Here is a 15,394-nt window from a genome sequence, read left to right on the forward strand (position 1 = left end):
GACACTTAGAAATTTTAGGGTAAAAATGTTCAATTAATTTGCAAAACATTTCTTAAATATTAGCAGCAGCTATGCACCTCAGTCAGCCTGCACTCAGAATTATTCAACTGTTTTAATTAATAAGTGTACCCTACATGAGGACATAAGTTTCTCTCTCAAACTTAAAACATGAAGATTGAATTATACATATCTCATATTTTCTAAAAGAAAAAAGTAGAATACAAATTCAAAGTTTTGTTAGAACTTTGATATAATTTCATCTGCCTCTTTGAATTTCCTTTTTTATATGAGTGGCTAGGGAAGGAAGAAAGAAAGAATTATATTTGAGCACTTGCAATTTAGCCACTATGCCAGGCACCCTTCCTGCTAATCCTCTGCCAACCTGCATGAAGTAAGTATTATTAATTATTCCCATTACTTGTGAGTTAACTCAAGCCCAGAGAGATTTAAGAATTTGCCTGAAGTCATGCAGCTGGCAAAAGTTAGAATTCAAATTTATCCAGATTAATGGCTTCACATTTTAAGCATGAAAGCCAAGAGGATATAGTTTTCTGCAATCAAAGATGTTGGTTACAAAGTCTGCTGAGGACAGATAGTTTGGAGATTGAAAAATGAGAGCATCTTCCTGCTCATTCTACTCAGAAATCTAAAATTATAAGTGGTTATTGTGAATGACTAGAGTCATGATTTTAATCTCTTTGGCCTTTAGATGAATTCCTTGCAGAAAACTTGATTATACTTAGTTCTCAAAACCCCTCATCTACATTAATTATTTCATCATATTAGAAATTACCTTTATATGGAAAGAGGAAGAAATTGCTAAATTCATTATGCAGCCCACTTGAACACAGAGATCAAGGGTACATTATCATAAATCAGACTCAAATCCTAACTTGTCATTGAAATGTAGTAAAGTCAAACCACACACACACACACACACACACACACACACACACACACACAATGAATTTAACCTGAAGGCTTCATTTCATCACCTTATTAGGCTGTGCTCACTCCAGTCTACTGTTAGGACTCCCTTTGACTTGGCTCAGATAGAACAAACATCTTCCCCTTTAAGCTTTATTTGTCTCTATAACTTCATAACATTTTGATTGGTCCCGAAGTTAACAGCACTGCTGGAAACTGGCACATTTTCCAAGTTCTCGCCTTCCTTTTCAAGTGCCTGGACATTTGACCCCATCAACCTGCCAGCAGCCAAATGGCCAGGCAGCAGCTGTGTTGTTTCTTCATTACTAACAATCTTCTAGTTTATCTTAATTGATTGTTCATTCATTCAGTAGTTTTATTCAGTAGATATTTACTAATGGGTATCATCAAGTATTATGCACACTCCATCTATTCTGCAAATCCAAGGGAGTTGGAAAAACATTTAACATTATGCAAAGATAAAACATTTAAGACTGACTTCAATAAAAGGAATTGCAAGTGCAAACTGTGATGGAGAATGTGGAATTCTGAGAACAGAAAAATTATTTCCAGCATGGAGAAAGGCCATTACATAGAGGCTAAAAGAAACTAAGAATTCACATGAATGGCAACTGGAAGAAGGTGTGCATCCCAGATGAAAACATTTTATGTAAAAAGACATAGAATAGGAAATGTTTCCATGCTAATAGCAGGTAAGTTAACTTGATCAGTAAACAGAGTTCAGTAGAGGAGTAAAGGAAGAAGAGGAAGTCAGCAGGAATCAAAGTAAAAAGGAGGTCTTGAAATCATGGCCGGGATGTTCAAGGTCTGTCCTCCTAAAAATATTTGCCATGGAAGAGTCCCTTGGATAAAAGAGCTGTGTTTTAGGAAAATTAATTTTGCAACAGTTTATAGGATAGACTAAAGAAAAAGATATCTATTTAGAAACTAATATAATAATGAAGGCATGATAAAAATTGGGAAATAGCAAACAACAACCAAGAACAAAAGCCTGAGGGAACTTGTAAAGGAAGAATCTAAGATCCCTTAAAAAAGCATTGTGACACTTCAGTCATTACAGGTGTAGTCTAAATCTTTTTAAAGTGCCTTTCAAACAATTACAATCTGATGCCACCAAGCTACCACTCAAGCATTTTTTATTCCATATTCTCCAAATATATAGCTCTGTGCTGCTTTTTTAGGCAGAAAATCTGCCAAATTCACATCAGTACTGCTCTTGACACCTAGACAAAGTACTGTAGGAACTCAGCCTATGTTTGTTGGTTTAAGAAATTCAATAAACAAATTTGGTGACCTCATCATTTCTATCCAAATGGATATTTTATGATTGCCCATGAGAGGAGTGCTTGGTCTTTTTACTATCCTCCTGTAGACCTCACCTCTCTGCCTCTGTGCTTTTGCTTATATTGCTTTCCACATCTGGAATGGCACCTCTTTTTCTTCTATAAGATGTTTAAGGAAAAATGTATCTAGAGTCTACTATTTCTGCCCAATTATAAGCTATTATTCTTTTTTAAAGCCATAGTTACAATCTAGCAATTATTTATTGTCTTAATATTGAGCTCTAGCTATTTGCCAAACTCATTGCTAAGTTCTCAGAGAACAAGATTGTGTAGCCAACTTTTATGCATTCCTAATTTCTATCACTGTGTAGGTACATAATAAGCATCAGGTGGTGCTTTTGACTGATTGGTCATCTCTCCACTTCACTTTGCTCCTACCTGCAGCATCAGGTAGTGAGATAAATTGCCCATATTAGAAAGAGGTTAATGATGCTATACTCCCAGGATGAGTATTAGGACCAATTTTCTTGCATCCATGAATGGTGCAGAGAAGAGGTGAATAATAAGTGGCAAAACAATTTGTTGAGGATGAGAAATTATATAGGTTAGCTGCTGTGATAGAGGATTCTAAGTACCTACTAAAAAAATAATTAGGAAACCTAATGGCAGTGCCAATTGAACAGAAGCGGGAAAATGTTCATGGTAAGAAATCACTGACTTACAGGTGCTCATGAATTTACAATTAGCTATGGTTGCCTAGAAAAGTAATTTTTAAAATCATCACATAATAAATATGAAAGAATTATGTAAAAATACTGAAGTATATAGTTTTAAGAGATTTTTTAAAAAATTTTTTTAATTTTTTGAGATTTTTAAAAATTAAATTCCTCTCCAAAGATAGCAAAAATTGCAATTATCCATTCTAGGGCATTGTAAGGAGTGGAAAGCAAGATGTTACACAAAGGAAGAGTTTAAAAGATATATACCTAGCTAGGATATCAAGAAGCCACACTTGCCTAAAGCTGTGAGAGGACCTAAGATCCATCTCTTTGAATTAAAATTTCATGAAACATGCTGTGCAGGTGTTAGTTAAATAAGCCATTTCATGAAACATATGTATTCAATAAATATAGCAACTTCTTTTCTGAAATTGGATGGCCCTTTGAACCAAGGTCAGAGACAGAACTTTATAAAATAAATTCAAACTTGGAGAGTTTGTTTTCTGGTACTGATAAATATCATCTCCTCTTTACAAACACTAATTATAAATTGATTAGGCCCTCTTTTATAATACAAATCATTCTTGAGACGTTTGATTTCATTACTCACAGGAGTATTAGGGTATATGATTTTTTTTTAAGGTTTTTTTTTTTTTTTTAGAGTGAGCATGAGTGGGAGGGACAGAGGGAGAGGGAGAGAGAATCCTAAGTGGGCTCCATGCTCAGTGCAGAACCCCGACATGGGGCTGGATCTCAAGACCATAAGAGCAGGACTTGAGCCAAAACCTAGAGCTGGATGCTTAATGGACTGCACCACTCAGGTGCCCCTAGGGTAAATTATTTTAATGCAGACTCCAACAAACTTCCTGAATCCCAGTATATGTTATATGAAATTCATGAAAAGATGAATAATACTTAGTCTCTGCCATTATAAAGACCACAATCTAGCAAAAGGGTTGAGGAATGGAAGACTGATATGCAAACAAGTGATTTCAATACACTGTTTGCAGACATCAGGAATAGCATAGTAGACTGAGAAATAGAGACTAGTAAACTAGGAGAAAATCCAGGAGGGTATAACTTGGGAGCCAAGTGAAATTGTATGTAAATAAACAGCAGAGATTAACTGTTAAGTGACTCTAGTAAAGTTGTCTGGGATATACTTGTATCAAGTATACCCTTACTCTAGTAAGGGTGGGAATTTCCCTGTGAGTTTAGCAATGTGGAGAAGACACTGTTCATATTTTCAAGAGTGGTTGTGATGGAGTTGAGCACGTGTAAAGTAATTAGAGTATGTTTAAATAGAATAGAAAGAAATACATTGGATAGTAAACAGATTGTCCTCAACTCTTTCAAGGAGTTTTGTTATAAATATGTCAGAGAAACAGTAGTACAGAGAGATGAAGTTCCCTTTAAGATAGGAGAAACAACAGTGTGCTTTTATGCTGATAGTAGTGATCCAACAGAGGGAGGATTAATAATGCAAGAATCAGAGGGAATATTCTGGAAGGTGACATGAAAGAAAATGGGATTTACTATGTAAGTGGAGGGACTGTATTTAAGGCAAAATATATGGGTTACAGATGTTGCTAAGAGGGTTGACGAGATGGTGCCTGTGGAAGGTCTGCTCTTTGCTTCAATTTTTCCAAGTGAAACGGAAAGTTAGGTCATTAATTGAGACTTAGAATGAGGAAGAAGGTGATGGAGGTTTGTAGGAAGGTAGAAGGTGTGATATAGTCTTCTTGAAAATCTAGGAGATTGAGAGGGAGAAGAAATTGCTGTGCTACATTAGGGTTTACATGAGGAATGTGGTCATGAATTTAAAGTGGAGCAGTGAGAATTATTTTGTGTTTTTCTCTAATTGCAATCCCTTGCATGTGTACAGGTGTAGAGATGATGGAGGCTTGAATTCATCCAGAGCTGCAGTTTTGTCCTGCAACTAAGAAGGCCGAGAAAACAGGCATTGGAGATGTGCCTGAGAGTGACTCTACTAATTAGCCATGGAATTAAAACTGGATAATGAGAGGGAAATGATATCAGGGAAGTAGGGACTATGAAATGGTGGTACAGTCATAGATTAGAGTCCTGGTAAGTTGGAAAGGTTGTCAGAGTTGGGGTATCAGAGGGTCTGAGCTAGAAAGATATGAGATTTTGATCAGTGAGAGGAATGCATGACATTGGGGTTGTGGCAAGTTTGCAGCTAATGATGACAAAAATCTATGTACATGGTAGTGATTTCAGTAAGTAAAGAACATCATTGCAGGAGGGGAATTCAAAGAACCTAGGGGCCACAAGTTGGGGAGAAACATATACACTGCTAGAAATTAGACCAAAACATTGTTAAAAAGTATTAGTGAACCAGGAAATGAAAATAATGAAGACTTTAAAGGGAGTGATTTAGTAATCAATAGATGATTAACAATAGGTAATAATGGGGACGTGACTTGCTGACTTCAGCTTTAGGGCTGGGAGAGGTCGATAAAGGGGGAATGGAGCCAAAGTGACAATGGGGAGTGAGAGGATTGTATGACTGCCCCACCTCCAGGCTAGTGAAACAAGGACTGTGGGGAACATATCAGCCACCACATGAGAGGGGCGCAGCAGAACCCATGTCCTTAGACAAGAGCCATGTTTCTACGGAGGAATAAGGTGAGAAGAACATTCAAAGAAAAGATTAAGGATATAGAAAATTTTACTGATGCCCAGTTTTTATTTTAAAAAACTCATTGTGACATATTATGCAATTTAGTCTGCCTTCATATATGGAGTGCTTTGCCTGATTTGGTTTGGTTTTGGTTTTGTGTGGGTTTTTGTTTGCTGAGATTTTTGTGTATTGAATGAATCACTCTTCTCTTTGTTTCTAATTGAATAGAAGAAAACAGGAAACAAATAAAGATGAAAACTTAGTTTACCACAAACTTGATTTAGTTTTACTAGTTAGGCCTTCTTAACTATGAGATGGGGTATAACTTTTAATATATGCTGATAGTTTTGGATACAAAGTTCAGTACTAACAAAATCAGGGAGAGATGAAGTCCTTATAAATATATTGAATAAATCAATAAAATGCTGCTATATATATTTTTGCTTTTCCTCTCTGAATTCTCAAGCAATATCTAAGGTAAACTTAACAGACGGTAAAGACACTGCAGTTAAGAGTAGGAGAATAAGAAAGAGACAACTGCTAGATGCTAAGAAGTGAGTTGATTAGAGGGTAGAGTTATCCAGGGCTGTGGCGCAGGACATGCTCATACAGGAATGACTTTGTGCCACCTGTGCATCCCCAAACAGCAACCCTAGGCTTGCAGTTGTCAGAACCAGAGCGTTCATTATGGCATTTGCGCTTCAACTCCTTTGTGTCTTGAATTCTAATGATTCTAACTATTATCAGTATGAGAAGTTCTAATTTTCATAGTCGTCTCATCTAATATCTCATTTGATCTTCCTTCACACTGTGAAGTATTCATATTATAGATAAGGAGAGTAAAGCTCAAACAGGTTAAGTGACTTGTCCAAAGTTGCTTTCACTTCATAGGGAAGCTGGGCTCAAACTGTCTGATTCCAAGCCAACATGTTTCCTGCTTCATCTCAATGTTCTGATCTTTAAGCATCTTCTTCTGGGTAGTAGGGAAATGTTGGTTTGGTTTCCAGTGGGATTCCAGGACTGTACCCACACAACAACTAGAGGAGCTCTGTCTTTACATACTCAACTTCTGGCTTCTGATTTTGTTTGAAGGAAAGGACCTATTGGTAATATTTAAAAATCGCCATGTTAATGCATGTTATTCTTATGGCATCGAGGAATTTTGACTCTATGTAGCTACGGTTAGATGTTCCAGGTAAGGTAGGGAAAGTTTTTCCTTCTCTATCTGGAAAAGTACTTTGGTGATGCCCTCCCAGGTTTGAAGGGTAAGAATGAGATCAATAATAGACAAGTGGCCTATACTTTGATTGGTTGGATATCTGTGTGAGACTAGCCACTTACCATGTCATTCCAAAAGAGAAAAAGAAAGGGGGCGGGGCAGGGGGAAGCAAGAAGAAAAAGATCCGTTTTGTCACGGTAATAGTTTAGCATTGTAATAATTAAAGCTTCTCTTAACTGACTAGCTTAACTATGACTTAGAAGATATACTATTTACCCTATAATTAGGGCACTGGCTTACTAGAACAAAAACATTACTACTCTTTGATTCCTGCTGGAGGGGCTTTACAGCTGTACAATTATATTCAGACATAGGAAAGAAATTACTGATTTTTAGAGAGACAATAGAAGATTAAAATTTTATTATATTGAAAAGTATAAGTGTGAATGGAATCTATAAAAAATAAGGAATTTACTTTGGAGGGATTTTATTTATAAATTTTTTCTTAAAAAATCATTACATAAGTAAAGGTGACTCAGGCAGAAATATTACATTATTTAACAAAATATCCTAAATCTCTTAGGTACACTGAATATAGAACTAAATTATACTATACCCCAGCATATGTTTTGAATTATAATTCAAAAAAATATACTTATATTCCTTTATAATTTTTAAAAATTTATATCATTTTTATTGTCATTAAAAGCTTTGTTGAGTATGTAGTATGTACCCAGCAAAGGGCATGCATCATTTCACATAATTTGCATCACAACATATAGCATGGGTAATACTATTACCCTCATTTTCCAGATAGAAGCCCTAAGATGCCCTGCCCAGAATCAGGCAACCGGCAAGTGAAGGAGTGAGATCTGTACTATGGTTGGTTTAAAGTTATATTCCTTTTAAAATTCTTCTTATTTTCCTACATATTCTCTAATGATCGCCTATCTCTAATTTAAGCCCCTGATCCTGTATATCAAGGATAGATATACAGACTTAAAGAAATAAATGATACTTCATTATCAAATTAGTGCTAAAAAATAGCAAAAATTAGAATGGTATTAGCTGTACCATTTTTATGATATTTAAATAGTTGTTTAGTGTCCTAGCCTCAGCAATCAGACAACAAAAAGAAAAGGTATCCAAATTATCATGGAAGAAGTCAAACTTTCACTATTCACAGATAACATGATACTCTAGGTAGAAAACCCAAAGGCCTCCACCAAAAAATTGCTAGAACTGATACACAAATTCAGTAAAGTCACAGGATACAAAATCAATGTACAGAAATCTGTTGCATTTCTATGCATGAATAATGAAGCAGCAGAAAGAGAAATCAAGGAATCAATCCCATTTACAATTATACCAAAAACCATAAGGCCCTAGGAATAAACATAACCAAAGAGGTAAAGTAACTGTACTCTGAAAACTATAAAATACTTATGAAATAAATTGAGGAAGACATAAAGAAATGAAAAAATATTCCATGCTCATATTTAACAAATATTGTTAAAATGTCTATATTACCCAAAGCAATTTACACATTTAATGCAATCCCTATCAAAAAAGCACCAGCATTTTCCACAGAGCTAGAACAAACAAACCTAAAACTTACATGGAAGTTATATAAACACAAAAGACCCTGAATAGCCAAAGCAATCTTGAAAAAGAAAAGCAAAGCTGGAGTCATCACAATTCCAGACTTCAAGCAATATTACAAAGCTATAGTGATTAAGACAGTATGGTACTGGCACAAAAAGAGACACATATATCAAGGAAACAGAATAGAAACCCAGAGATGGACTCTCAACTCTATGGTTAACTAATCTTTGACAAGGCAGGAAAGTATATCCAATGGAAAAAAGACTGTTCTTCAACAACTGGTGTTGGGAAAACTGGGCCACATGCAGAAGAATGAAATTGACCACTTTCTTGCACCATACACAAAAATATATTCAAAAATGGAAGAGATAGGAAACCATCAAAATCCCAGGGGAAAACAGGCAGTAACCTCTTTGATATCAACCATAGCAATTTCTTGCTAGATATATATCTGGAGGCAAGGGAAACAAAAGCAAAAATGAACTATTGGGACTTCATCAAGATAAAAAGTTTCTGCACAGTGAAGGAAACAATTAACAAAACTAAAAGGCAACCTTCAGAGTGGGAGAAGATATTTGCAAATGACATATTTAATAAAGGGTTAGTATCCAAAATCTATAAATAATTACCAAACTCAACACTCCCCAAAAACAAATAATTCAGTTAAGAAATGGGCAAAAGATATGAATAGTCATTTTTCCAAAGAAGACATACAGATGACTAACAGACACATGAAAAGATGTTCAATGTTACTCATCATCAGGGAGATACAAATCAAAACTATGATGAGATACCACCTTGCACCTGTCAGGATGGCTAAAATGAACAACTCTGGAAACAATAGATGTTGGTGAGGATGTGGAGAAAGGGGAACCCTCTTACACTGTTGGTAGGAAAGCCAATTGGTGCAGCCACTGTGGAAAACAGTATGTAGGTTCCTCAAAAAGTTAAAAATAGAGCTATCCTACCCAGAAATTACACTACTAAGTATTTATCCAAAGGATCAAAAATACTGATTCAGAGGGGTACATTAACCCTGATATTTATAGCAGCATTATCAACAATAGCCAAATTATAGAAAGAGCCCAAATGACTATCAGCTGATGGATGAATAAAGATATGGTATATAAATATAATGGAATGTTACTCAGCCATGAAAAAGAATGAAATATTGCCTTTTGCCATGACATGGATAGAGCTAGAATCTCTTACGCTAAGCAAAATAAGTCAGAGAAAGACAAATACCATATGATTTCACTTATATGTGGGATTTAAGAAACAAAACAGATGAACATAGGGGAAGGAAGCAAAAAAAAAAAAAAAAAAAAAAAAAAAAAAAAAAAAGGTGGCAAACCTTAAGAGACTCTTAACTATAGAGAACAAACGGAAAGTTGCTGGAGGGGAGGAGGGTATTAAGGGCACTTGTGATGAGTACTGAGTGTTATGCATAAGTGATGAATCATTAAATTCTGCTCCTGAGAACAATATTACACTGTATGTTAACTAACTAGAATATAAATAAAAAATCTGAAACAATAACAAAAAAAAAACATATGGAAAGTGCCACACACCAAAAAAAGTTGTTTAGTATTTCAGTCCCATTAATAGAAAATAAGCTAATTCAATGTGAGAGAATTGGAACACCTCAGACTATAATTCTGATTTTACATAATTTAAATTTACCTAATAAAATTATTTTATTAGTACACATATGATATCTTGAATAAAATTATTAAAGAATCACAGAATGATAGCGAATCAGAAATTAAGTGTTAAAAACACTTAGGCGGGATCCCTGGGTGGCGCAGCAGTTTGGTGCCTGCCTTTGGCCCCGGGCGCGATCCTGGAGACCCGGGATTGAATCCCACATCAGGCTCCCGGTGCATGGAGCCTGCTTCTCCCTCTGCCTGTGTCTCTGCCTCTCTCTCTCTCTCTCTCTCTCTCTCTGACTATCATAAATAAATAAAAATAAAAAATAAATAAATAAATAAATAAATAAATAAATAAATAAATAAATAAATAAAAACACTTACGGGACACCTGGGTGGCCCAGTGGTTGAGCATTGGCCTTTGGCTCAGATCGTGATCCTAGGATCCTGGCATTGATTACTGCATCAGACTCCCTGCAGGAAGCCTGCTTCTCCCTCTGCCTATGTCTCTGCCTCTCTCTTTGTGTTTCTCATGAATAAATAAATAAAATCTTTAAAGAAAAAAAAAAAAGAAAGAAAGAAAATACTTAGAAGTCTAGCACCTCACCTGAGGCAGAAAACTTTCCTTCAACATCTAACCTTTGTTTCTATACTTTGTGTTGTGGAAGTTCGTTACTTCCCCATTTTGGATAGCTCTAGATATTTTTTAATGTTCTCTTATATTAAGCTGAAGTCTATTTTAATTGTAACTTCCACTGAGATTCTTATTAATTCTGTAATGATGGTCCTTCAGAAATTAGAAGGCAGACTTCCTGTCCTTTCTAGTTTCAACATCTTCAGCTCCTTGAACTCTTCTCAAATGGTACCATGGCTAAATATCCTACTCCCGGTTATCAATTTTTTTATCCTTCTTAAATCAGTCCTTATGTGTGCGTCAATGAACCAAGTATTAGTTAAGCAATGTCCTCGGTATTACTTAGTGCTTGCTGTAAGAAATGTAGACCTGATGTAATAACAGAAATGAGTACAGGTTTTGAAGTAAGTGCTAGATAGATATTAAGTATAAGGGAGCACTAAAAGAAGCAAAACCAGCCAAAGACTATCTGGAAAGCCAAGTATAAGGTGATGAGGATCTGGACTGAGTAGCAATGGAAATGAGAATTAATGGACAAGTATATGGGATGTTTCAAAGCAAACATCAACAGGTTTAGCAAATTGAGTAAACCTCATGAATAAAGTAAAGGTGATTCAAAGCATACTGTAGGAGTCCAAGCATAAGTGGCTGATAAAAATGTTAGAGCTATTTTCTGAGATTGTGGAAGGGAGCGCCAGTTTAGACATAGAAGGCAAAAATTAATGACTTTGCTTGAGTTTGGGGCAAAATTAGTATATTCATTTAGAAATCTCCCTTATAGATATAGAAATATGGAACTAGAAGTTTATATGTCGGAGATCCATGCAGGGAACCACTATATTATAGTAGTGGGAACCCCCCAGGATATACTATGGATATAGTAGTACTATACTATAGTAGTGGGAAATATAGTATAGGGAACCACTATATTATAGTTATAGTCCAAGAAATGATTAGTCTGATGGAGAGACCAAGGAAATTAAAGAACAAAAGACGTGGGACTAAGCATTGAGTAGACCTATAAGTTGACACAGCTCCTGCCAGAAATCACAGAGGAAGTAGAAGAGAAGCAGATCTTAGTGCAGGTCACATTTACAAGGCACTGGTTAGTTGGTACAGCTAATGCCCTGGAAACGTTGACTAGATGAATAGTAACTGATAATAGGAAAGTCAGTTTGAATTCTAAAACACTCTATTATTTTGGCCCCAAATTCTAAAATTCTACATTTTTTAATCCTCAGAATTTCTGAAGCCCATTCCATGTTGAAAAAAGAAAAATGTACTCATTTTGGCTGTCACCATATTCTTTCTACAAGTAAATATTCATTTCTTTGTCTTAAGTATTAGAAATACTTAACATAGTATAAGAATAGGTAGACTTCTGTTTTTTATTGCAATGGTGTAGTCAGTAAAACATGAGATCCATGAGACACAAATATCCAGATAGAGAGAAACCAGCCATCTCAATGATTTGTCTACATAAGATTACAGATACATATAACAAGATGACTGATGATTCATGGTATTTTGTGGAATACTAAATTTTGTTGGTAATCCTATTTTTTTACAATTGTATAGTAATTATGTGCCTGTGATTTAGAGTACAAAATTCCAAAAGCTAATAAAAATGTACATTCATGAGTTTCAGGTATTTCTATCATTTTAGAATCCTATTCCTTTGAATATTGCATTTCTGGTTTTTCAAAAGTAGTTGTGTGTGTGTGTGTGTGTGTGTGTGTATCTGTCTGTCTATTAATACAAATGCAGTGCTTTCATTATCTTGGGGGTGAGGGGACAGTTTATATGCCACTGAATAATGTCAACAAAATGATCTTCCTAAATTATTTTCTGCGTGTGTGTGTATGTGTGTGTGTGTGTGTATGTACAGCCACAATTCCTTCAGGAGACACCTACCAAGGCAAATGCAGGTTTCCAGTGTTGATTTTAGCATGGGCACAGAACCTGTTTTACAAAGAGGAGAAACAACAACAAGCATTGGAAGGATAAAACCAGAGCTCTACAAACAGAAATCAGTTGATTCTGAAGGCAACAGGCAAGAAGATATCAAAACCTGCGGGAAACTTAACTTCACCCTCCAATATGACTATGAAAATGAACTTCTAGTTGTTAAAATTATCAAAGCCTTAGACCTCCCTGCTAAAGACTTCACAGGCACGTCTGACCCTTACGTGAAGATGTATCTTCTTCCAGATAGGAAAAAGAAATTTCAGACCCGTGTACACAGAAAGACTTTAAATCCTCTATTTGATGAAACTTTTCAGTTTCCTGTAGCATATGATCAACTCAGCAACCGAAAACTACATTTCAGTGTTTATGATTTTGACAGATTTTCTAGACATGACATGATTGGGGAAGTGATTCTTGATAATTTGTTTGAAGTCTCTGATCTCTCCAGGGAAGCCACAGTGTGGAAAGATATTCATTGTGCTACCACAGTAAGTAATAATTTCACCAATATATTGGTTTTTATTTGACCTGCAGTGGTATATAAAACTAATTATCACTCAGCTTATTGGAGTAACTTTATGAAGTTATGGAATTTATGTGCTAACCTGCAAAGGTAGGATTTGATTACATGCATGATAATTCAGGCACCTAACACAGTATTAGTGATTATGTCAATAAAATAGCTCTTTAAGTTAACCAAAAAGAAGTTCTTTTCTCATAAAATGTTTATTTGTAACCTGTCTCCTCATGGTTAATATTGACTTGTATTATTTAAGAAAATTCTGTTCCTCAGATCAAACCTAAAATGTACCTTGGCGCTATTTTGAAAAGCCCTTGGTTAAGTCTAAAACAGCTCATTCCTATTCCTACAGAGGCTTTAATGGAACAGACATGATTACAGAATTTGAAATGTTAAATGATCAGAAGTGATCATTTATATTAGAATTTTTCTTTTACATTACAAAATGCTTTCTGTGAATATAAAATAATAACTTTAATAATGAAAATTTGGAAAACAGTAAAAAGCAGTACAAAATTAAAATACTTTGCAATGCTACCAATTATGTATAATATTATGGCATATAGCTTTCTAAATTTTTCCTATACATGTTTTAAAATTGTTGAGATCAAACTAAGTTTAAACATTTCCACACTAATTTTCTTTCATGCTACCATTTGTTTTAGTGCCTGATGTTTAAATATATGATCTATTTACCAAACCATTCTTTTATTGTTGTACATTTGAATAAGGCATAAATTTTGTCATACTATAAGTTGTTCTGTTCTTTGTTACATAATTCTGTTTTATTTGAGATTATGTGTCAAGGATAGTATTATGGAATTGGAACTTAAGAACTGGTCACTTAGGTTAGATTGCAGAATTATTTTGATTTGTTTTTTGGTTGTTTTGTTTTTTGTTTTAAGAGAGAGCATGAGCTTGGGAAGAGGAGCAGAAGGAAAGAGAGAAAATTTTATGCAGGTTCAACACTGGGCTTGGAGCCCAACATGGGGCTGGATCTCATGACCCCGAGATCATGACCTGAGCAGAAATTAAGAGTGGGATGGTTAGCCAACTGAACCACCCAGGCACCCCTGATTTCTTGGTTTTTCAGTAAATTCATTTAATTTGTTACCACCAGGTCATCTTTATGTATTTACCATCTTTTGTCCAAATTTTACCAAAATTTATAAGCTTAAAATGTAGCAGTTTTTAATAGAACAGGGATTATTTTAAAAATAAGAAAATTATATCTTAATTCAAAGTAATTCATATTTTATTTTCCCCCATCAATTTTTTACTAATTAAAATCAGTATTTGGATTCATTATATTTCACTGTAAATTATATGGATAAGATAACTTAAAGTTTTATACTTCCAGTTTGTTGAATTGCATCATCATAAATTTTCCATTGTTAGGTTTTTATTTCATGGTTTCCATTGTGACATTTATAGGGAACAAAGGAGAAATTTTCGAACTGGATCACATTTCAAAGGTACATTGGGGCTCTTGATTTCATAGTGTTTTTAACCTTATTACTTATATTCCTAGAGGGAAAAAAATGGTGAGCAGTGATAGTTTTACTGTTTTAAAAAGTCTGACACCTCCAAGAATTCTACAAATACAGATAATAATTAATTAATTATTAGGTTATTTCTTTTTGGATTCCTCAATCTTATATTATTCCTTCTTTTATTCATTTAACGAATATTTGCTAAGTGCCTACTATGGGTTTGGCATGTTCTAAAGTTATAGGGATGCAAAAAATTGTTTTGAAACATGTTCTTGGGCCCATGTGGGTAAACTAGGATAATTTCCCCATCTCAAAGTTCATAATTTTAATCATAACTGCAAAGTCCCTTGCCATGTAGGTAACATATTCATAGACTCTAGAAATTAGTATGTGGCCATCTTTGGAGGTGCCTTTATTCTGAATACATCTATAGACATTTTCATTTCAATATTCTGGATACAAAAGGAAGTAGGTAGATAATAAAATACATATTGAATTATTCTGGCCAAATGACATTTCTTTATAACTGGAATATTGAGCCACATAGTGTCCTAGGTATTGCTATCTTCCCAACATTTCTGTTAGGAAGATAGAAATGAAATCTAAATTTCTTGACTATAACACCAAAGTTCACAATTTACATTAGTATCATCTTCATAGCTAGTGTAATGTTTAATTAAAGCTTCTCTTCAGCTTTTGAAAAATCATTAAG

General features: G+C 34.8%; 1 protein-coding gene across 2 annotated transcripts in view; it reads left to right on the forward strand.

Moving 5' to 3' along the window:
- SYT10 (synaptotagmin 10) overlaps positions 1-15,394 on the forward strand; it is a 67,531-nt gene that overhangs the window by 19,501 nt on the left and 32,636 nt on the right. For both annotated transcript variants that reach the window (XR_012017526.1, XM_072798393.1), the window contains exon 3: positions 12,590-13,157. Coding sequence is in view for 1 of the 2 variants with exons in the window: in XM_072798393.1 (XP_072654494.1) it covers positions 12,590-13,157 (568 nt within the window). In the remaining variant the exon portion in view is untranslated. The remainder of the gene's footprint in view (positions 1-12,589; positions 13,158-15,394) is intronic.

This window comes from Canis lupus, chromosome 25 (genome assembly GCF_048164855.1).
Source record: "Canis lupus baileyi chromosome 25, mCanLup2.hap1, whole genome shotgun sequence".
In the NCBI taxonomy this organism is placed as follows: Eukaryota; Metazoa; Chordata; class Mammalia; order Carnivora; family Canidae; genus Canis; species Canis lupus.